The sequence below is a fragment of the Meleagris gallopavo genome, chromosome 26, assembly GCF_905368555.1.
Source record: "Meleagris gallopavo chromosome 26, MGAL_WU_HG_1.1, whole genome shotgun sequence".
Taxonomy (NCBI): Eukaryota; Metazoa; Chordata; class Aves; order Galliformes; family Phasianidae; genus Meleagris; species Meleagris gallopavo.
The window spans coordinates 2,916,272-2,939,024 of NC_139429.1; the positions used below are offsets into that span (position 1 = coordinate 2,916,272).

A 22,753-nucleotide genomic window follows, 5' to 3' on the forward strand; every position below is an offset into this window, starting at 1 on the left:
ATCTTCTGTTTCACCTGTAGTAGGTGGAAAAATACCACAGTAATGGGCATGTGGGTTTCAGGTCAGATAGTTTCTAATTATTCCTTTGTAGTGTTTGCTCATGACTAGGGAACAGGTGTATTATTCATCTTGCTAGAAGCAAAGAGTTTCCTTCACAGGCTTTCCAGCACTGGACTCCCCTTTGCATATTCAGCTGTTACAGCAATGTCTGCTGGAGAAAAGGAAGTCTGTGCATGTGTTGTGCCTCCTAGCAGCTGGCGTGATGCTCTGTGTGTGCTGCCTAGGGTCCCTAGAAGCCAGATCTGTGCCCTGTATGTACTGGGGGTTTAGTGGAGCAAAGCTCCATCAAGTTTCTCAATTTGGAGTTCACTCTTTATTTGTGGATTGCATTTATTGTGGTTTTTAACTTTCATGCATAACTGAAAGAAATAACTTCCAAGTGCATTTTCAGTAAGAGCAGTTACCCAAATACTGCATGTAAATGGTCTGTACGAATTACAAGCTTCCATATGGGAGTCATAAAGACTTATGACACACTTGATGCCTACTCTATCTCATCAGTCAGAAGTAACATTAACTTTTTCTACATCCCTGCAATTTTACTGAATTAATACAAAGTTATACATGTGGAAATATTCTCTGTGCTTTAACGTTATTTTGGGGAAGAGTGTCTTTCATCTGCCTGGCAGAACTGGTCTCAAAGCACAAGGTTGCAGCAGTTGGTGTTCTGCACTGCGTGATTCATGGGCTTAAAACTGCATCGTCTGAGATGCTGTGAGGTACCACAGTCCTTAGCAGGTGACTGAAACTGTGGTAAGAGATATGACATGTTAGAAGAAACTAACAGTGGCCATTTCAAGCCAGATGAATAAGCTGTTGGTAGGGAAGACAAGCAAAAAACATCCCTTACTACTTAAACAGCATAAACAAATCCGTGTTCAAATTATAGATGGGCTCCAGTAAGTAGTGTCGTACTTATCCTTCTTAAATAATTATCATATTTATAAGTAAAGCTGTTTATATTTCTCAGTTTACGTCTATTGGTCTTTTCCCATGGCATTCTCAATCTTAGGATGTTATGCAAGATACAGAAGTACACCTGGAAAGGTTTCACATTCAGTTTCTCCTGTTTATTTTATTGAGAATTGGATCGTATCCTGGAGCTCGAATAGAAACCTTTTCATACATGTACAAGCATTTGAGATTTCATAATATGTGCCATATACAAGAACACACACTGATTGCATCCAGTGTGATGCCCATTACCAAGGCACTGGAACCACGAGGATCAAGAATTGTGGTGAGCAGATTTGGCACCAAATTCATGCTGATACTGGAAATGAGGGGCTTTCAAAGGCAAACACATACTTGGAAGTAGAGAAGTGCCATCCAGACATGTCGTTGTGTTATCCTTCAGATTTATTAGTGAAGTCAGCAGGCTGGAGAATGTGGAAATAGGATAGCATACTTGACTTCTTCACTGGTAATTTTTAACTGGGAACCTGGATTCACAATCCATCTCTGAGGAATAACTGGTAGGTGGAACACAGGAATGTATATAGTATCCTGCTGTCAATTGACTTGTGGAAATAAGTAATAATTTGTGATTTAGGATGTCATCTGGGTCATTTTGGCAGGTTTTGCATTTCTCTTCTCAAAGTCATGATGACTTTTGCCTGAGGATAAATGTTAGAAATGCAGTTAGAGAAGTGTTTGGCACCAAAGCAGGCTGTATGCTTTGGTCTAGCTGCAGCATTTACACTGAAGTATCTCTTACTAAAGGAAGTTCTCGTAGAAAATTAATTAAACTGAGAAAGCCCTGTGACAGTGCCATAGTGTAATAGTATACAAGGTATTGACCTGGGATTGCCTTGCTAACAAATGGTCTGTTATGAGTTGCCAAGTTAAAAAATAAGAAACTGATGGTTAAAAAGCTCAGTGGCAGGGGTTTTGTTAACTTTTGGAATGGTTGTTTTCCTTGTAAATTACAAAGTGCCAACGAGAAGTGCTATAAAAGGCAAATCCCATGTTATGAACCAACATACTGTGGTTGGGCAGTGTAATATCCCACTGTTGGGAGCACTGATCTTGTTTTTTATTGTTTAGCCCTGCTGCAAAAGTATCAGAAATAAAGCCCAGGTGAGGAGCCAGGCTGCAGTTCTGGACAAGTGCATATAGACCATTGAATTCTGGCAGTGAAGTGTTTTTCCCTTGGTTTGGCAAGATGTGACATGCATCGAGAGGAATAAAACCCTTGCCTGTGCCAGAGAGCTGTAATCATCATGTGAGTTCCCAGTGTGTCTCAACACTCAGAGCTGAGCTCTGGTTTGAAGGTAAAATAAATGCGTGTTGTTCTGATTTCTAAACACTGGTCTAGAAAAATAGCAATTGTCCTTTCTAAAATATTGTCTTATTTTGATCCTGTTCTAAGGTTATGTCTGTTAGCAAGTGCTGCACAAGGACAAACGAGAATGTTTGGCTGTTTATTGTGCCGAGATGTCTGTTGTACTGTGTGAAGGCTGCAGGCTTGCTGGTACAAGACTCAGGGTCTTGTATTTGTTCTGCTTGTGCAGAGAAGGGGAAAATGGTTGTAAAAGCTTTTGGAGTAAAGAAGCAGTAGAATGGATTTGCCTGCCTTTTTCTTCTGCAGATGTTTACCCTTGGAAATATTAGAGTTTTATTTACATGCCTCCTGAGCCTGCATTTGCAAAATGGGCACTGTGCAGCTTTAGAAGATGCAGGTTTGGGTGGTGGTAGACGTATTACTTGTTTGCTTTCCCAAGACTTGTTGCCTTTCCTCTGGGAGAGCAGCAGAGGGAGCACAGCAGCCTCTGTGCTCAGTGCTTTCCTTCTTTATTCATTGTTTTACAGCAGCAAAAATATGGTTTTGGGGTACAGCGTGCACTTCTTGTTGCCTTAGTACACGCCTATCTCTGGTTGTAGGGCAATGTGTTGTGCTGCTTTTTATCTTGCATTGTAAAGGTAAAACCAGATCTGAAGTTCAGACGAGCATTTCATCCTGCTAAAGTCATCTTTCAAAGGCAGAATAGAACTGTAGAGAGGTTAGGCGTTGCTGACAGGTATGTGGATGTGCTGTGGGGATGGGTTGTGTGCAGCCAGCTTCTTCCAGTGGCTGTTGGGCTGAGAACACCTTCTGGGTTCCTCCATTAGCAAAGGTAGAAAGCTGGGAGGATTCCCCTCTTCCTTACTCAGGGAGAGGAAGAGCTCTGAGCAGAGGGAAAAGCTGTTGTTAAATCTTCTTATCCTGAAGTCAAAGATGTTAAACTGCAATCCATAGGTGCATGTGATGAATGTTATTCTTGTATTGATACTGCCCATATAGTGCTCTGTGTCTGAGTGCCTGCAGCACCTGCCTTCAGTGCTGAACAAGTTGTGTTCACTGCATGGAGTTCATGGAAAGATGCATTTCTGTGCTCTTTCATCATTTGCTTTCTTGTTTATCAGAGAAGAGTATGAAATTATCAGGTACTCAGCTTTTAAGATGGCACTTTAAGTAGAACTGTAGTCTGCCTCAATAGCAGTAGTTGACCTTCTGTCCCTAAAGACAGGGTACAGTCACTGCTGGTGTAGCTTGAGAGAAAGTTTTATCTCCATTCTATAAAAGGAATTGCTGCACCTCGATGCATTTTGGAGCTCACGCGTTGTTGAGCTGATTTTTGTGTATCCACAAGCGATAGCACAGATAAAATAGATCATTTCATGCATATTTTTCAATACATCATTTATTTCTTCCCTTTATCCGAAGAAGAGGCAGGCATGGAAGAAGCGACTGGTCTTGTTATCTCTAGTCCTTGCTTATAGAGTTTCATCTTAAATTCTACAACAAGGCAGTCATAGATATTGAGCTGCTTTTTAATGTGGAGAATTGCTCGTTTGAGACCTTTTCAGGTGGATCATGAAGAAGCCACGACTGCCTTGTGCTACACCCAAAGTGACTGTGGGTTGTGTGAAGCAGGGAGCTGCAGAGCTCTGTCTTTCACAGCGTGCTGCTGACTGCTGAACTCGCTGCTCCCTGCCTTAAGGAAGTTCAAAAAGAGAAGTAAAACTTGCACGTTTTTTGTGGGTCGGGGTGGGGTGCAGGACTCAGCCAAGCCCCTTCACGTGCCTTTGATAAATATGAAACGAGCAATCTGTTGAAATGTTATGTTTCTGAGCGGAAAAAAATAAATAGAAGCCACAGGTGAGGCACAAGATCTTGGATTTTCTTCCTGCTTCTTAGCACTGGTGATATGAACCATTACTCAAACCTTCCAGAATGTAGTATTAAAGGAATTAGGAAAATTGAACTTCCTCCTTTTTACGACTGCCTGGTGCTGCCCAGAGGTTTGTTTAGGGCTGAAAGCTTTTCTTCTTTAAACATTCTGATGTTTTCAGTGTTTCATTTGCAATTATATGTAATTTATAGGAATTTAATAATTTCAGTCTTTTGTTATGTTTTAATACGTTTTTCCTTTTAAAATGCTCTATAACGTGCCAGTCAGGTATTCCAAACCAGTATATCTGGAGCTTGCACAGCTGACTTGTATTTGCAGTCTACATTCAGTCCTCTACAACAACATATCCAACCTCATTCCTGAGAGATGTCACAGCCCATCAAGTGACAGGGGCAAGGCAACTGTGCAATGGGATGAAAAAGGAAGAGTTAAGAGAAAGATGTGAATATAGACCCGTGTGCAGCTGAAGTTGGGCACATGGGAAGAGAAAGTGGATGGTAGCACAAAGGTATGTTTACCCTAAAGCACCTCTGCAAGCATAGGAAAGGAAGCTTTGGGGCAGAGTTTCACTTGTAAAATATTTGGTGTGTGCAGTGCTTGTTTCTAAACAGTGGTGTAAAGTAACAGCATTCTATGGTTAGCAAAGATTTCCATACACAGCCACTGGAAGGATGTTGTCCATTATTAGGCCTGAAGTTCTTGCAAGAGCTCTTTGGTCTTGTGGCTCTTGCTATTTTTATGATGGAAAGCAGGTCATTGGACTAACGTGACTGTACAAGCAATTGAGAACTGATACAGCAGGGCACGATGTTGACTATGAGATAATTCACATTGTAAAGCTGCTGAGGTGCCACAGCCAGATGTTTACTGGCTGGTTGACCTCTATTGGAAAGTGATTAAAAATGAATCAGTTGGTTGAATGTGGGTTGTTCAAACAGATGGATTTTATTTATTTTTTGATCCCGTGATGGCTCTGCATTGATGTCATGTCACCCAAGAGCTCTACTAACAGAAAATGACGGTTTGTGAGCACAGCAGGGATGAGTATGTCAGCTGAGAATGCCAAGATGCTGGCTCACAGCTTGCAACAGCTGCTGGCAGAGCAAGTCTGGACCTTTAGTCACAGTCTGCAAGGCCAAAGGCTGGGACTGACGAAGTGATGGCTCATGGTTTACAAGACCTGACAGCCAGTGACCATTGCATGGATGCAGATTGACCTCTGTTTGCTATTCCCACCTGGGACTGTGCTTGCAGGCAGGGAGCAAAGCTTACATTGCCAGTGTTGGAGTGGGCATTGAGAGAGGTGGGCTTCAGCAGCGAAGAGAAGAGTGGAGCATGTTTTAAAATGGCTGTTCTTAAAATTATTTTTTCGTTTTGCCTTTGCATCTGCATTCCCAGAAAACTGGGTAGGTTGTAAGAGCAGTGGTAGGAATCAATTGAAGCATTTAATAGAGTGTGTTGTGTCCTTTTCTTCCCTTTATTTTCTTCCCACTTACGTGTGATATTGTAGTGGAATTCAGCAGGCTGCTTTAAATGGTGTGGATGGAAAGAGAGCTTTCCCTTCTCAATTATACCTTTAGAGATATTTCAGAGAACATGTGTATATTTCATTTTTATTGTATTTCCTTCTGAGATTGTCAGCTTTCAATAGCAGTCACGTCTACGTGCTTTCAGAAACTTTCAGAGTGAGAGAAAATGGTCTTTGAAGTGGTTCTGGGTGTGACACAACGGAGATGTTTGAGCTGCAAAGTGAAGTTGAAAGCAGCATTTTGTCTGTGGAATTTAAAAACCACGTGGGTTTGTATGCAGCCCAGAGCAGTGTGAAATGTCACCCGTGTAGACCTTGCACTGAAAATGCTTGGGGTCAGGAAAAACTCGTTTCGTATTTGTCAAAGGCACGTGAAGGGACTCAGCTGGGCCCTGTGCCCTCAGCACCAGTGTCTGTGCTGTGGTCTCACGCTGGTTTCCCTGCCCTTGGCTCCATCCAGTTTCACATGCAGTGATGGCCTTGAGGGGAGCAATTGGCGGTAAGGAAGGAGGAGGCTGTGCTCCTCCCATGGGCTGAGTGCATCCCTCTGCTCCATCCTGGGGCTGTCGGACCTTTCACCTGCTTTCCTCTTGGGAAAATGCCCTCAGCTTGGATTGACACTGAGTATTGTTTGGCTGCTGCTCAGAACCAGTCCAACTGCCCGTTGGATGCAAATTGGTGCAAAGTCAGTTCCCTAAGAATTACAGTTATAGGGTTGGGGCTTGGCTAGCAGGGCCACACAAGCCATGTGTTTTTCAGAGGTAAAAGTGAACCAAAACGTGTTCCAGAGGACTGTATGGCCCAGGAATGACAGCAGCCATGCTCAGGGACCCACTGGCTCTTATAGGAAGGGACAGGCTCTTGTTCAGTACAATATTGATGATTTTTAAAGAAGCTCACATGTTGTTTTGAATTGGGCCATAGCTGCTACATGCTGCTTTCTGACTTAGTGACGTCTATGTTAGTAACAGCCAGGCTTTTTCTTAAGGTATTTTTTTCATTCTTTCTCACCTCTAAAATAATTACGAATTGGATGGACAGAAGTTATTCTGATTAGGAATAATTAGTTGATATTTAATAAAGCCTCATGCTTTGTGCTGTCACCCTGGCTTCTATGTGAAGTCTGTTTCTGCACTCTGCAGCACTTGAGTTAGTAGAAGTTTGAGTCACTGTTGGGAGAGAAGATGAATTCTGAGCCTGATGGGCTGGAAACTTGGACATGATGTTGACAGCATCTTTGAATTCGTGTCCCATTGTGGCCCGTGCAGCTTTGGGATTGGCTTGAGACAGCATGGTTAATGTTGGAAAAGGCATTTCACAGAGGCTGCCAAGTCTTGTTAGATGTGACATGTACTCAAGTGTTTTGTAGTTTTGTTCTGGTGAAATGTTTGTATTGAACAGTTCCAAAATATTGTCTTCAGTAGAAAACGTTCACTGAGCTTAGCTTTTTCCCTGTAGACTTCTCCTTTTGTACATCATTTCTGCAGTGCTTCGTTATTTACTGTGCTCAGCCCCAGAAAGGCCCCATTACCCCATAGGGTTGCAGAATGAGACCTTTTTAGTACCACCCTTCAAGGCTCAGCCCTGGGCAGCCTATGCATGTCCACTACGTGCCGGGGTTGTTTTTCCACCAGTAGATCAAAAGAGGTCAGGAGCATCATTGCCTCTTTATGGATGGAGAAGCTGAGTCACAGAGGGGCAGCAGCCTGCAGAAGAACCAGGAAATCTGCAGACATCATGGTCACAGTGTCACAGCTCTGTGATGTGCTGCTCTGTGGGGCTGTCAATCTGCTCCAGGGTTTGCACAGCTGGCTGCCCCACAACCTGAGTGCTCCCACAGTGAAATGAATGGCAGTAGTGAGGTAGTAGTGAGACCCAAGCTTTCTGCTTGCTTCATTTGCGTCCCTTTGCCGTATAATTTGCTTGATGGCTGAGAAACATAATGAGATCCCCTAGTATAAAATTGCTTAGGATGAGATACAGCTCATCTCATTTAACTCTGAGGCTGCGCTAGTCACACAGTTTGTCTTTATAGCCAAAGGGAAGAAAGAAGCACCTCCAGACAGCAATTCATCTCGTTTGTGTTAAGCATATATGAGATAATGATTACACTGTGGAGGCATGCTGCTCTCTGCCTGAACAGAGGAGGAGCCTGGAAGAATAATTTGGATGAAATCCCTGGCTTTTAGGGGAGGCGAGTCCTGTCCTGAGGAACAAATGCCTATAGATGAGCCCAGGTGACATGTTTTAAATGCCAAAATAAGCATTTTTGAAGGATATGGCATATTTTCATTTGGCTTTTGTGTACAGACCTGTCAGAAGGAGTCGCGGATGTGGGCACGTGTTGTCCTTGGGCTTCCAATGACCACATTTAGGCAGGAATTGAGCTTCCGTCTGTCACATCCGTGGGGAAGGATTTGCTGCTATTGCTGATTTTTACCAAGAACGGTTCTGACAAGTCCCGTCAAGTTCTGCTTCAAGAGTAAATTATCCTGAATGCATCTGAGCTGAGTGGATTTGTGAACAAACTAAGTGGGAAGGAGAGGTGCCTATGTGGGCAACGCCGTGCTCAGTATGCAGAGCCCTACAAGTCGGCGGGGTGATGGTTGAGGTCAGTCATGAGTTACATGCAAATAAGAATCGTGGTAATATAAGCAAGCAAACAAGCTGAAATAGCTTGGCAAGATCTCCGCTTTTGATGAGAGGGAGAACAAATTGAGTTGTCTTGGTTGTGGCTCTGCCCCAAGCGCTCCTCCTTGCTGCTGTGCAGCCTGTCTGCACAAGCAATGCAGCAAGCACTGTGCTCCAGCTGATCTCCTTTTGGAAGTCAGCATTGATGATTCCATGGTTCCCCACTTCCAGGCACCTCCCAGGGCAGAGGGGGTCGGAGCACAGCTGCAGAGTTGGAACAGCACGGCCACATCAGCGCTGTGCCCACCACCATGAGCCGCATCACAGCAGTAATTGGTGTTTGCTTGCAAATCGCTTTGCAAAGATGGAGAAATCGCTCAAATGCAAATGATAAATAGGTTGGCTTCCAGAGCCTCTGCATAGCTCACCCTCACAGCTAATTAAGCAGTTAGGAGGTTGGCGTGAATGTAAAATAAAGGATTGAGTCAGACAGCTTTTTTTTTTTTTCAGCTTGGTTGTGACTAGACAGCCTTATTCCTTCTCAAGTGTATTGATGAGCTGTGAAACCGACTGGGTTTAGAGAACTGTTGGTAGAGGAATGTGCAGCGTTTTGCCATCTCGATTCCAGGAGGCATCCTAAAAGCCGTCTCTCCTAATGTGAGAGCTGCTTGGTGATGAGATTTACAGTGCTTAGTGCCAGCATGGTAATTTTACTCTAGAAGTTCTCATTCTTCTTGATGATGATGATGGGATTTTAAATTTGGAAATGTGCGTAACTTAGTTACTGACTTGGGGTTTTGTTGGCCATTCTCCACGTGCTTTTCAGCTGGCAATAGTAAACTTGGTCTTTGTCTGCTCATGTAATTCTTTTAAATTGTAGTGCAGTTTGGGCAGCCAGGACAATAGGGACAGATAATGCATTAGGGATGGCTCAAAAAGTTCCAAAATGTATATTATTCCTCTCTCCTAAGGAAAATGTATCGTGGCAAATTGAAATACATGAGTTAGTATTTGCTTCCATGGAAGTGAAATCTGGTACTTTGATAGCTGATATGGATATAATAATGCCTCACTTACAGCTATTTCAGGACCCTGAAAATTTCCACTTGTTGGAAAAATGAGGCTTTGTAATCACAGCATGTAGAAATGGATGCTGCTGCATCGTTTGAAAATAAATTACTTTTCAATGTAATGTATTTGAAGATTAATAACTGAACATCCATTCAAGAAAGCTCTTTGGACAAAGAACTATGTTTATTGGGTTGGTACATAAAATCAGAAGTGCATTCAAATATTCCTGTCTTGCAGATCATCCTAAAGTGTATTATTCAGCTGCTGAAGTGAAACTACAAAATGAGTATCATTTTATATTAAAATGTGTGCAAAGTTAAAGGAGAGGAAGAATTATGTGCTACACAGTAGGAAAAGACGACTGAAATACACCAGCGAAACAATTGAGCAGGCCTCAGAAATTGGGAAAGGGAAAATAGCATCGTAAGGAGAGGTGGTTGTAATGCAGTGCTGGTGCTGGGGGAACTGTCTTGTACTCTGCAAAGTAATGTTGTGATTTCTCCTCACCAGAATGATGAGTGGACTGAATCTGCAGAAGGTGACAGAAACTAAAAGCTCAGTGTTCGTTTTTGTTTGCGAAGTTGGGTTCTCTAAGGAAGAGACAAAAATGAGCAGACTTGCATCGGAATTACAGCGCTTTGGTTTTGACCCATCAGAGGAAACTGGCACCACATCACAGAGCTGCATCATCCCCAGGTAAGATCCTCACTTACGCCCTTTCCCCCAAATCCATCTCTGCTCCTGAGTCACTGAGCTGTGAAGTTAAGCCCAACCACTGTGGGCTTTCCCTCTAAGCAGGACTTTGACCCACTGCATTCAGCTTCCTGCTGTGGGTTTCAGGCTGGGTTGCAAGGTTCTGTCTTTCCTTCTGAACTCGGTGATCTTGAAGGTCTTTCCAACCTGAGCGATTCTGTGATTGGACTTCATGAAACTGAGGTAAAGCAGTAGAGTGCATTTGACCCTCATGGTGGGCAGCTTGAAGTTGCTGGAGGTGAAGAGCATGCCTGCTGCTACTGCTGGGTGCTGCTGGTCAGCATTCTGTCCTGCCTGCCTTCAGACACATCCCTTCTTGTTACTAGCTGCCACTGACAGATTTTGCTTTTGATTTACACCGACCCCATTACTCAGCAAGAGCAAGCTGTAAATTAGTGCTTGAGAAGTATGAAATGAATGAATGCCTGCAAAGATCTGCCAGGTACTGCTCTGGATCCATATATGATTTGCATGTGCTTCATTTCCTTATGGAGATGAGTCAGAGATAAAAGAGTTTCAGTCCAGTGAGGAACTGAGCATCTGCTTTAAGTAGCTGCACGTTCTTGATTTCTCTTGAGAGGGAGATAACAGGGGCTGTGATACCTCCTGCAGTACCTTTGGGACGGGGAGTATCAGGAGAACAAAATGAAAGCCTGTACTGCAGCAAGCCAGCCAGACAGTGCCTGAGCATCCCCAGAGTAGCTGGACTCTGTCCTGCAACCAGCACTGTCCCCGTCCCTTTTGTGTAAAACATTCTTTTGTTTCCTTCAAACCATCCCTAAAGTTCCTTTGTTCATTTCTTGCATCAATTTGAGGTGCTCTTGGCACTGTGCTTCCTGGCATCGTTTTTCTCTGTATGTTTCTAAGCTGTTAAATGCATTTCAGCTGGAGGTTTTGCTCTGTAAATTGTTCTGTGCATGCAGTGCAACATGGACTGGGCTGTCAGCAGTTATTTAGGGTGTAAAAGCAAGTTTTGAGTTTTCAGGACTGCCCATGGTGTGATCTGATGTTCAAAACTAGAGATGCTGGCTGTGTGCATCGTGTTTCTTGCAATTGAATGCCCAGCTGGGGCACACAGTGCTGTAACCTCACAGCTGCTGTGGTCTGTATTCACTGGGCACATTTTCCTGCAGACACATGGTGAGCATGAACATGGATTTTCTTATTTATGTGCATTTTTCCTTGCTTTTCCCTAAAGAGGAGAGCCTGGCTGCAATACCAGCATAGCAGGCAGGAGAGGGAGCTTTCTCCTTTGCATGTCACATTGCTGGCTGTGATTAATTCCTTTGGTTTTGTGAGCTGGGGTGTCGTTGCATTATAAAGGGTGTTTATGGAGATAATCCACTTATCAGCCCAAGCACACATTCTCTCTCCACCAGAAAACAAATTGCTTCTGTCCTCACTTAGAGAGATTGTAAGGGCTATCCTAAACTAAAGGAACAGGGGAGGACATGGCACGAGGCTGTTAATACCAGAAACAAAAGCAGAAGCAGGAGACAAATAAATGAATTTATTAAAGAACAGCTGCAAAATACAAGTGATCTACTTCAGCAACTCATTCATCAAGGGGGTTTGGCCTTGCCTCATTGTAATCTAAATTGAATCTAATTTAGATTCCAGGCAAGGGATGGGAATCCTTTCCTGAACCAAAACAAGCCTTGCCACCTCCTACCTTTCCATTACTCATTCCTTAATTTGTTTGGGTTTGTTATGTAGGACGCTCAGGAAGAATAGCTTAAAGCTGTGTGTGCCTGTGCTGAGTCTGATGTTGTAATCACTGCTTTGCCATGCACTGGGCTGACTTTTTGGTGCAGAGAGAGCACCCAGAGCTGGCAGCATGCCTCTGCCCAGGACCCCAGCTCCTCAGTGTGAACATCTCTCCTGAGCACTGGCTCTCTTGCTCTGCTGCTTCACTTAGTGTTTGGGAGCCCACTACACACTTGGGATCAAGCAGTTTCTGTTCTTTCTCTCTAAAAATCAGCTCTGCTGGTGCCTACACGCATCCAGCCCACCCCAGAGACAGACATTGGCAGGTAGTTTCCTGCAGTTTTGAGATATCCTGCTTGCTGACCTACTTTCTGTTCTGGCATTATGTGTTGATAAACAGCAAAACTCAGCCTCATAGCCTGTGTATGTCTGGAAAGACCCAAGGGCAGAACTCCAGTCTTCATCTTCATGCTCATCAGTGCTGCATGCCCTAATTCTGTATTGGTAGCCAGCTTGTGCTTGCCAGCCTGCTTGCAGAAAGTGTTACAGGCCACGTGAGAGGTGGGTGATTAACTGCATAGAGGCAACCAGCTGGCAATGGGAATGAGTGTGGGAATGCTGCTTCCTTCCCACTTCCAAGCTCTGCACCAAAGAATGAGAACCTCTGTCACACATGAACTGCATTCTAGACTGCTCCAGGGAAGGGCTGGGGAGTTTTGCTTAAGGTTGAAGTAGGAAATTCCAGCTGAAGCTGAGACTGGGTTGGCCTCAATAGAGCAGGACACAGGTGGGAAAACATTTCCTTTTCTGAGATTCCTTGAATGAGTACTGGGGTCTGCTATGCAAGGCAGGCAGTTCTCCTGATCCAGTAGCTGTGCTTTCTGCTGCACCAACCTGCTGTAGTGAAGCTCTCCTCTTTCTCCCTGAAGGACTCCTGATGCTGCTCAGCCCTCTGATGCTGTTCAGCATCACTGTACCTATGAGAACTCCCATCTTATTACATTATGAGCTGAAAGGAATTTGCAGTTTGGTGGCCAGGAATGTTGAAACGCCTCCTGAGGTAGTGTATAAAGTTTATATCTTGGAGATAGCTCCTACTCACAGCAGGGTGTTTGTGTTGTGTTTTCCAGATGTAGTCAGAAGACTTTAGCCTTTCAAGCCCATTTTTTGGCTTTGAGACTGGAACAACACTCAGGAAAATCTTATCTGCTGCAGGAAACATTCCTACCTGCATTATCAGTTGTAGCCTGTCCTCAGAGTCGTGCAGTGGATTCCCAAGGTTGTGTTCAGGTCTGTGCTGTGCTGCAGCAGCAGCTGTGTGAAGTGGTTTAAGGTAAGAAGATGCTGCCATCCTCAGCAGGAGCAGCTGCTGGTACTGAAATGTTAGCATGTGGGCATCCATGTGTTCCACGAGCAAGATGGGGAAGAGAAGGGATTGTAAAGCTTTGCCTGGAAAGGGAAACGAGTGAGAAGGTTTTGCTGAGCAAGCTGTGTCCAGGCAGAAGACCAGGATTGATAAACAGACCTGTGCATGATCATGGGGCAGCAATGAAGGTATGAATGCAATGAAGGGGTCAGTGGTGGGGCGGAGGCCGTGTAACCTGGTCATGGCAACAGGAAACAGGAAGGCAGGGGCCCTCGCCTCAACCTGGCTTTAATCTGTGGCCTTCAGCAAAGTGCTTGGCCTCGGTCAGCCCCTGTGCCTCCTGCTGGGGTTGGTCCTCGTGGGCTGCAGTGGTTGAGGGACTGATTCGTTGGCAGCACCTCCAGAAATCAGGAGGTGATAGGGAAGGGATATTGAAAACCCGAATGTATTTAGCATCAGTTATCTCTGGAGTTTGCCCCGTGTATCTAAATGGTCTTCCAAATTCTACTTCTATGCACCCTATAATAATTGGGGTGGAAAATTGGCGTGTTTCATGGTATTTTGGGTGAACTCAAATTAGCTGTTGTGATTAAGATACTTGTTGATAGTTTGCTGTTAATTTTTAAAGTGATTTTAGATTACAGTTCCTGTAAAAATGCAGTTTTCTTTCTTGCTTTCAGAGAATGAAAGAAGCTGCCCTGACACATCACAGAAAGCACGTTTCTTTCTAAATCAAAGTAAGCTCCCAGCATTCACTGAGGATGTGTGAAATCCTTATTTCTCCTTCAGAAATAGCTCCGTGCTTGCGTGTGCTGCACTGAAGTTGTGTCATTTCTTGGGGAAACAACCCATGTTGATACTGGTTGTGTGTTGTTGTTCTTAGACGCTGGGAAAGGGCTCTCACTCCTGTGGTATGTGAGGGGAAAAAAAACCTATTTATAGAACAAACAGCTCCTTTGTTAGAATATGTCATCTGGTTTATATCAGGATGGGTGTAGGAGGAGGAAGGACTGTGGTAAAAGCAGTGGGAGTTGCCCTCTGCAGTGTGCAGCTCAAACCCAATGAGCACCTTTCTCTCTGGCACCCAGAGCTGTGCAGGGAGAGCAGTTATGCACTGGAGATGGGAATATAATCCCTACCAGGCAAAGGGGGGATGTTTTAAGTGCAGCCAACTGGAAACATCTGTCAGGGTTGTGCTTTGGAATGCACAGCCTGGTTTTAATGTAATGAAATTTCTGGCATAAAACTCATGTGTTTTTATAGAAAAAAAAAATATATATATATATATATATATATATTTCTCCCTCAGTGGTTTTGTTCAAAGTCTTCTGAAAAATAGTGGGTATCCCATGATGTCTGTGGTATTCGTTCAGGTGCATGAAGGTTCATGGTGACCTCTGTTCTGCTGATCCTACCCATAAAAACCCGTAGAAAGTCTTGAAAATAAAAGATCTTGGCTTTAGAATGGAAACTGTTCTTCCAGAAACGTTTTTATATTGGAGGTTGTTTACACTGGAAGTAATAAGTAGCTGTTGGAGGTGTACTGTGAGCATCCTGGGTGCTTGAATGATCACAATTTAGAAACTCAGGTACTGTTAGCAGCTGTGTAGTGCCATTGGAATGGGAATGATCACACCACTCCTCACTGGGTCACCTGGGTACTCTTTCACCTCATTCCTACAGGGCTATTGTGATACTATGGATGGCTTTCAATACCCCAACCTGTATATAGAGGGACACATATAGTTGCCTCTTTGAGTAGCATACATGTGTATGGGGTTCTCTCCCTGATGTGATCAGCATGGCTCCTTATGCACAGCCTACTGTTTTCCTTGGGTGATTGTTGTCTGGACAGGGATCCTGTGGGGCTGAATCTGTGCAAATAGGAAAGAAAAGAGACAAAAGGCACAGCAAGTGATTTCTTGTTTTGATTATTCAAATGTACACATAGTAATAGCAAGGAAAATGTATTGGAAGTGCAGATAAAACTTAATTCTCTTATAGCAGCAAGCTTCTCTCTCATTTATGAGTAATAATAAGCACCCTTTTCTTTTAATAAGGAGTTCTTCCAATAGCAATGGCCTTCTGGAAACACGGTGCTGGAATGCTGGATTTCTGCTGTGTGAGTGTGATTGGGGAGCATCCACCAACAGCATCCCATGTTCTTGAGTTGGAGGGCCCCACCTCTAGTGCTGGAGGTCTCTCTTTCCGAAGTTAAGTACCATCCAAAAAATTGGGTTTGGTTTCATTAGTATTGAGGGTGGACAAATAATAATGGCACCTTTAGGACCAAGAACACTCTTGGTTTCATCCTCGCTGTGGTGCTGGCAGTTGACCCTGATTTTTAGCCTTGGCCAAAACACAGACTTGAGCTGATGACCTAGTTTAAGCTGACCTTGAAATACGCAACCACAGTGACCTCCAAGCAATTAATTATCTGACTCAGGTAGCTGGCCATCCTGTCCATGGAACGTGATGTAGGGGTGCTTTTGTTCTGCTCTGTTCAAGGACTGCTGCTGGAATTGCATTATTCCCTGTTCCTGCCAGCCTGTCTGATTCCCCAACTATCTCTAGGTTTTTAAATCACTTTATCTTACCTGGCTGATATCTGGCTGGAATGCACAGATATCTGTGTATGATATCAGCAGTTACTGATTCATTCTTCTTAGAGCATCTTGTTTATTAATTATAGCCAACGCCAGTGTTTTTATATGGTCTGTATCTTCTTGATAAAAGTAGTGACTCACTGTAATTGGTCACTGCATGCAATACAGTCTATTTTTGTGTAGTGTCCTCTCTGTTCAATGCAAAGCACGTGATCTGTGGAGGCACCATGGAGGAAAAAGCAGTGAGAGGGGCTGAGGGCAGACAGGGCTGCAGATGAGCTGCAGACAGGGCAGAATGACAGAGCAAATTGAGGGAGGTGTAGGAGGCGCAGGGGTTGGCAGGGCAAAGAGGACAGCAAGAGGTGAAACAGGAGGAGTGAGGGCAAGGTGAGTGTGTGGATGGAGTTGGTGCTGCATTCCAAACTTAGGTCTGGGGAGGACTTTCTGCCTCCCTCTTGCTTTTACTGCGTCGCAGAAATCTGATGTCCTCGTTAAGCATCACTTACGTCCTTTATGGCCAAATGCTTTTAGCCTTGGCAGGCAGTGAACAAAGCTGGTCTATTTGCAGGGATTTCATGGTTTTGCTGTATCAGGAATTTCAGGTCTTTGGGGTGAAAGGGCCCTGTTCAGCCTCGCACACAAAGTGTTAAGTATTGCATTCCGCCTGACAGCCACCACGTGCAGCTTTGACGTAGGTTTGTTTTTCACCTCAGAAAAGTGAAGTACTTCTGGAGAATTTCTCAGTAACCAGGGAAAGGTGTAAGTGAGGGACACGTACTCTATTTGTGGATAAGTTAAAGAGGTGAAATTTGCAGAGGTGAAGTTTGGGGTTGCCCAGCTTGTTGGTAGAATATTAAGAAGAATCCAGGCCAGAAATGGAACATCACAGACTTATGGGATCCATTCTTGTTGTACAACTCATGGCTCTTCCACAGTAAGTTTTGTTCTCAGTTGATTTTTAATTATTGACCAGCTGAGACCCTGGACGACTCACAGCCATGAGATCACGGGACAGAAAGCCAGAAAGGCTCGTCCACTGAGCAAAGTCTCGTGCGTGCAAGGTGATGGGGACTCATGAGGTGAACAGTGAACAACAAACCCATCAGAGGGGAGCATAGGAGCGCACTAACGCAGTGCATCTCCAGCTCTGTAGAAGCGCATTGCCTCCCTGTGCGGGGAGGAGCCGCGCTTTGCCGGAGCGCTCCGTAACGCAGAGAGAACAGCGCCCTCTGGCGGCCGTCAGCGGCACTGCAAACCCCGCCGGGCTGCGCGTAACCTCTCCTTTCCTATAGAATTTGGGTAGAAACCAGTGGTTGCTCTCTCTCTCTCTCTCTCTCTCTCTTTTTTTAATGCTTGTTTCTTTGTGTAAAGTTAATAGAACGACTAAAACGCAGCGAGCTGTAGCAGAATACCTAGCCAGGAGAAGGTGCTTGCTTCAAGGGTGTTGAAGTTCTCTTTGAAAAATATAGCTTTGAAAGCAAAAGAGACTTTTTACAGATTTAAAGCTCTGTGAAACTTGCATTACTTTACCCAGCAACTTTGAATTTGACCGAGAAGGCATTTCTCACTGTCAAAAGACCTTTCAGATTTGTCATATTGAAGCTGGAATAATTGTTTTTCCTTTTTTACATGTGATGTCTGATATATTACAAATGTGCTTGTTCTTTTAGCTGAAAGATGATGACAGTTGTGCTATGGAAGAGAGAGCTGGAAACACGCAGATGGAAGGCACAGGACAAGCCAAAAACTGAGAAAGTTTCTTTTTCACAATGGGAGACACAGCAGTGCAAGATAGTGAATATATGCAGCCATACATGGGCTGTGTTCCTGAATCCTTTGTATTCCCTGGTCAAACAAATCACATTTGAGAAGCAGCATTCTAGGGACTTGGAAAAGGAGTTAATGATGTGTTTTCCTTGTTTAATGCTGGCTGTAGGGAGGTTCAGCCTTACCCTTTAAGGAAGAAAACTGCAGTGGCTTTCAATCCAATTCAGCCAAGGTAAGATGGTAACACTTGGTGCACAGGATTTTATTTTACTGAAGAAGAGTCATTGCAAGGTGCTAAAATAATTGATGCAGCGGTGTATTTCAGTAGCAGTAAGAGTTTTAAGAGTACGAGAAATTAAATGAGCAAATGTGAATGACTGCGTGTGGCAATCTGCTGCTAATGGATTTCCATCCACTGCTGAAATGAATGGGCTGAGGAGAGGCCTAAAAGCATAGCTGTGAAAGTGCCACCTTGTTAAATAGCAGATTGGTAAAACAGCACTTCAGTTATAGCACGCAAAGGCTTGCCTACGTGCATATACACTGCTTGAGCTTCTTGGTGCTGAGGCTCAGAAAACAGTATCTCAAAAGTACCTGCAGTGGCACCAGGGCTTAACTGACCACAACGTGGTAGCAATGCGGATGAATGAATCTCAGTGCCAATTTCTCATAAACGGGGCAGTTTTCAACCCAGCCTTCACAGCACACCTGCTGCTAAAAGGGATCCAAGTACACAGGTTGCGTGTGTGAACAGACCTGGGCTTATGCAGTGCTTTTCTGTGTTGGAGGAAGTATTTATCTGAGAGAGAGCACCACTATGAAAGGCACTGAGGACTCACAGACAGCTGGCCTGAGCCCTCTTGTTCATAGAGAGGAGTCTGTATGTCCAGTTCTCCTTGTTTGTAGATCTGAAAAGAAAAGAATTCTAGGAACTAAGGAGGCTTATTGAGCAGACTGTTTTTTCTGGGAGATAAGGATGGCATAGGGATGCTTTGTGTGTTGTCGTTGAAAACAGAAAGGGAGAGCAGTTGGAATTAAGAGGTCAGAATATCACCCATCCAGAGGCCTTGGAGGTCTCTTCTTCAGACATGAGCAGAGCTAGTTGAAGCTCTGGGAGCAGTAGTAAAGTGAGAACATGCACAGTCTGTTTTTGCACTGCTTTGGCTGCCTTGAGGCTGGGATGGCAACGAGAAATTGGTGGCAGCAGTGGGTCTGTGTTGGCTCCTGATGGATGGGAAAGGGGCAAGGAACAAGCTTTGCTGATGTTTAGCTGCACAGCACAGAGGACAGTTGTGCTGAAGTGAGCTGACACGATTATTGCAGTGGCGGAGGGAACTGCTGAGATGGCTGTCACGTGGAGGCCAGAGATGCAGGTTCTGTGCTCCCACTCCCGTAGCCTGGCTCAGAGACCAGAAGATTGAGGGATTAATGGGGGTGGGGGTGCTGAATTTATTTTTTATCTCCTCGTCCTGTTGTGCCTGTGCAGAAGTACCAGCCTTTTCTTCCACCCTTTTTTCTTTTCTTTTTGCTGGTGAAGCATTAACTGGGTGGGTTGCCATAGCAACCCCTGCATGATAAGTTGGGCTGCTTCTTGCAGCTCTCAAGATTTCTCAACATTCATCCCCCTTCACCATGTCCTCTGAAGTGCTAAAATGGCCAAGGGCTTTGTGGCACTGAGCATCCTGCACCCTATGGGCTGTGCCTCTGCTCCAGCCTGCTCCCTGCAGGCATCAGAGCAAGGAGGAGAGGCTGTGCATCCTTAGAGTGGGTGGGTTATGAAGAATATGTGCTCTCCATCTCTCATGCAGCAAAGAAGCTTTCAGTATGATGTCTCGTTTATTTGCAAGGTTTTCTGAAGAGGTCTGGGCAGCATTTAACATCTGTTCAAAACAGGCACGTGGAGATGTTGGAGTGGTTCCCAGCCAAGCCCAGCTCAGAGCAAGAATTAAAGGATCTCTCCCTTTCATTCTAAAAACACACAGCATACCCGAATAGTCCAGGGAGCATGTTCTGGACCAAGAGCATGCACTGCAAATCATCTTTGCTCCATCTCTGGAGGCTTTCAAGGCCAGGCTGGATGTGGCTCTGGGCAGCCTGGTCTGGTGGTTGGCGACCCTGCACGTAACAGGGGGTTGGAAGTGGATGAGCACTGTGGTCCTTTTCAACCCAGGCCATTCTATGAAAATGCTTTGTCTGCAGTGCACATAGAAGTGTGCTCTAGATGGGGAGAGGATGTGATGTCTGTTTGCTTCTCTGCCCTGTGGCTTATTGTGTTTCACCAGCGATTTTCTTCACCCCTGGGCCACGTTTCCCATTTTTAAGTAGTAATTAGAACTCCAGTCTGACCAGGATGAGTAGTGTGCAGTGCTTCAGGTCTGCACATAAATGATCCTGATGGAAAACTTGTTACTGTTTAAGGATGTTTGTTTGTTATGTCATTTCAGTTGGCTGTCAGACGACTTCTGGAGTGCCTGGAGTTAGAGGAGAAGAGGAGGAGCACCAAGGCACCTGAGCTAGGCTGTGCTGAGGATGAAGGGTTAATTAGTGGCTGCTAAGCAAATCATAGAGCTGCTGCATCCTTGTAATCCTAAAGACTTGGACCCTCTCTGCCACTCCTGGCAGTGTTCTCTGGAATAGATGTAAGTAGAGCAGCACAGCACAGTGCAGCTCTGCTGATCCGTGTCCTGCAGCTCCTGGCAGTGCACCTGGCTGCCTGGGAACAGATGTGATTTCCACTGCACTTCGTGAAACAGGTGCTTGTCAAATGAGATGGCTGTGAACATTGTTGAGTGGTTCCTGTGGCTATAAAAATACCCTCCACCAGCACTCATCTGCCACACACAGGATGGATTGTTCCGGAAAAGCTAGGAGCAAATCCTGTAGTTAAGCCTGCCTTTCCTTTTGTTGAGTTGTGGAAACAGTGAGGGGCAATGGGAGATGAGCATGTGACTTTATGTATTATCATCTCTGGGTATTGGAGGTGCTATTTTTGCTTCCTTCAGGGAAAAGGTAATATTCTGATGTGGACATTCACAACAGATGGCTTTTAAGGGAGAAAATGGAAGGGTGTTGCTGACATCTGGTCTCTGCTCCTGGCTCCTGGAGATATATAGGTGTTCTCTTTGGGAAGTTTGATGGTAGCATGGTGGATAAAGCTGGAGAACCCCATGAGCAGAGGAGATAAAAGCTGCCATGGCTTTGCTCAGCCACTGCTGCAATACTTCAGGACTGCAAAGGTTTCAGGGGTCGTAGCCTCCGATACAAACAATTGGATGATGTTTAGGAAGAGCATTCACTGTTTTTGTTCTACGCCTGCTTTGCTCATGCAGTGTAGGGACCAGATTGCATGCATGTGCCCTCAGGATCAAGCTGCAGTGCTGGGAAGGTCCAAACTCAGCACTGTAGTGCCCTGCTGGGGAGTCCATGTCCAGCCTGAGGGCTGAAGCCAATGCTTTCAGATGGCTGCTGTTTTCTGTTGGGTGGTTCTCATCTGTCCAACAGGCACTTCTGGGTTTTGGCAGTTGCTCCCATGTCACTGTCTGATGGAATTGGCCAGGTTTCATTCAATAGATTGTGCTGTGCATTGAGCTGCCATCAGCGCAGATGCTTTGTGAAGAGGGAGCCCATTTAACGAGCGCTTCGTTTCTCCCTCTCTGCCCACTGTGACCTTCAGAGTTGGAGCCTTTCTGGGTGCTGTGGCTCCAGTCCAAGCAGAAAAAACCCAGCCTGCTGCTGGCACCGAGCTCCTGGGAGTCGGACTGGAACACGAGGAGAGGATTTCCCAGTATTTCCAACTGTGACCTTCAGAGCCATACAAATGCTAGTATTAAACTCGTTACAGGCGAAGCCCTCTCGGTGACCTCGCACGGATAACTCTCCCCCTGCTCTTTATCTGGCTTTATTTCCGAGACAGATAAACGATGCTAATATCCCCTCTCCAGCCAAAAGTGAAAAAGAGCACGGCCCCCTCCCCTGACTCCAGCAGAACCCAGCAAGGAAACCTCGAACTGCATCTCCACAACCGGGAGGAGCCCCGCGTTGGGGTTGGGGCCGGCGGTGAGGGAGGGCCCGCGCATGCCTGCCGTGAGCCGGGCCCCCCGCCCGGGCGAGGCTGAGCTCCGCGCAGCCGTTGCCGGCCGTGGGGCTGCTGAGACCCGGCGTTGCGTGGCTTGGTTTCTCCCGCAGCCACCTGCTGCGCCCGGAGCCGCCCGCGTTGCCCCGGCCCTGTCCGTGGTGCTGCTGCCGGATCGCGGATCCTCGGAGCATCCTGTTGCGCCGGAGCGTTTTACAGGAGGAGCTGAGCCCGAGGGACGATGAGCTCCTCGCTCGGAACAATGGCTGCGCTGCCGAGGCTGCTCTGCGCTTCTTCGGCCGCTTTGGTCGTTTGGGGTAGGTGCTTCCATTGCGTGCTGTGTTCAGGAGGGTTCTTTGTCGCCACGCTGCGTGCTTGTAGGATGCTCTTTTCTCACGGGGTTCCTTTAAGGCTGTCACAAAAGCCTTGGAGCGGCTTTTTGTTTTGTTTGTAAGAAGAGAAGGAAATAACACCGATACGGAGTTAATACCAACCTGAATAGTTAATATGAGCAAAGAAATGTAATATTGCTAAGTGGACTTCTGGCAGAAAGCGTGCGCTTGCACACGCCTGCAAGTTCCTCGCTGTTTGCTTTTGTTGTAAAATTTGCAGTGTAATTTAACGTGCAGTTTCCACAGAGAGGCCACATGAACCCATATGCAGTGCATGCTCAGCGCTGCTTTTCTGTGCGGGCTGCGTAACCTGAAGGAAATGTTTGGGTTTTATTGCCATTTTATCTGCAATCCAAAGATACGCCGTTAATTCTGCTAACACAGCTCCATTTAATGTGCATGGATACCTACAGCTCTGTGTTGCATGTGTGTGTTTAATGTAACTGGAGTAGAGCATGAGCCAGTAGTCGTTTCTGTATTTCTCCCAGAAAACTGTTGCTATCCATAGAGGTGATGTGGGAGAAAGGGACCGTTTCCAGGATAGGTCCCAGGAAAATACAGTGCATGAGAGTGAGGGTTAATGGAATCTCGGAGGCTGGGGAGGAGGGAGCAGCAGCAAAGTCAG

At 45.4% G+C, this 22,753-nt stretch overlaps 1 protein-coding gene across 3 annotated transcripts in view; it reads left to right on the forward strand.

Annotated features, from left to right (window-relative positions):
- SCN3B (sodium voltage-gated channel beta subunit 3) overlaps positions 1-22,753 on the forward strand; it is a 63,952-nt gene that overhangs the window by 33,039 nt on the left and 8,160 nt on the right. For all 3 annotated transcript variants that reach the window (XR_014879712.1, XR_014879713.1, XM_085209394.1), the window contains exons 5-10: positions 2,107-2,284; positions 9,976-10,161; positions 13,056-13,479; positions 13,972-14,028; positions 15,352-17,896; positions 20,109-22,053. Coding sequence is in view for 1 of the 3 variants with exons in the window: in XM_085209394.1 (XP_085065520.1) it covers positions 21,978-22,053 (76 nt within the window). In the remaining 2 variants the exon portion in view is untranslated. The remainder of the gene's footprint in view (positions 1-2,106; positions 2,285-9,975; positions 10,162-13,055; positions 13,480-13,971; positions 14,029-15,351; positions 17,897-20,108; positions 22,054-22,753) is intronic.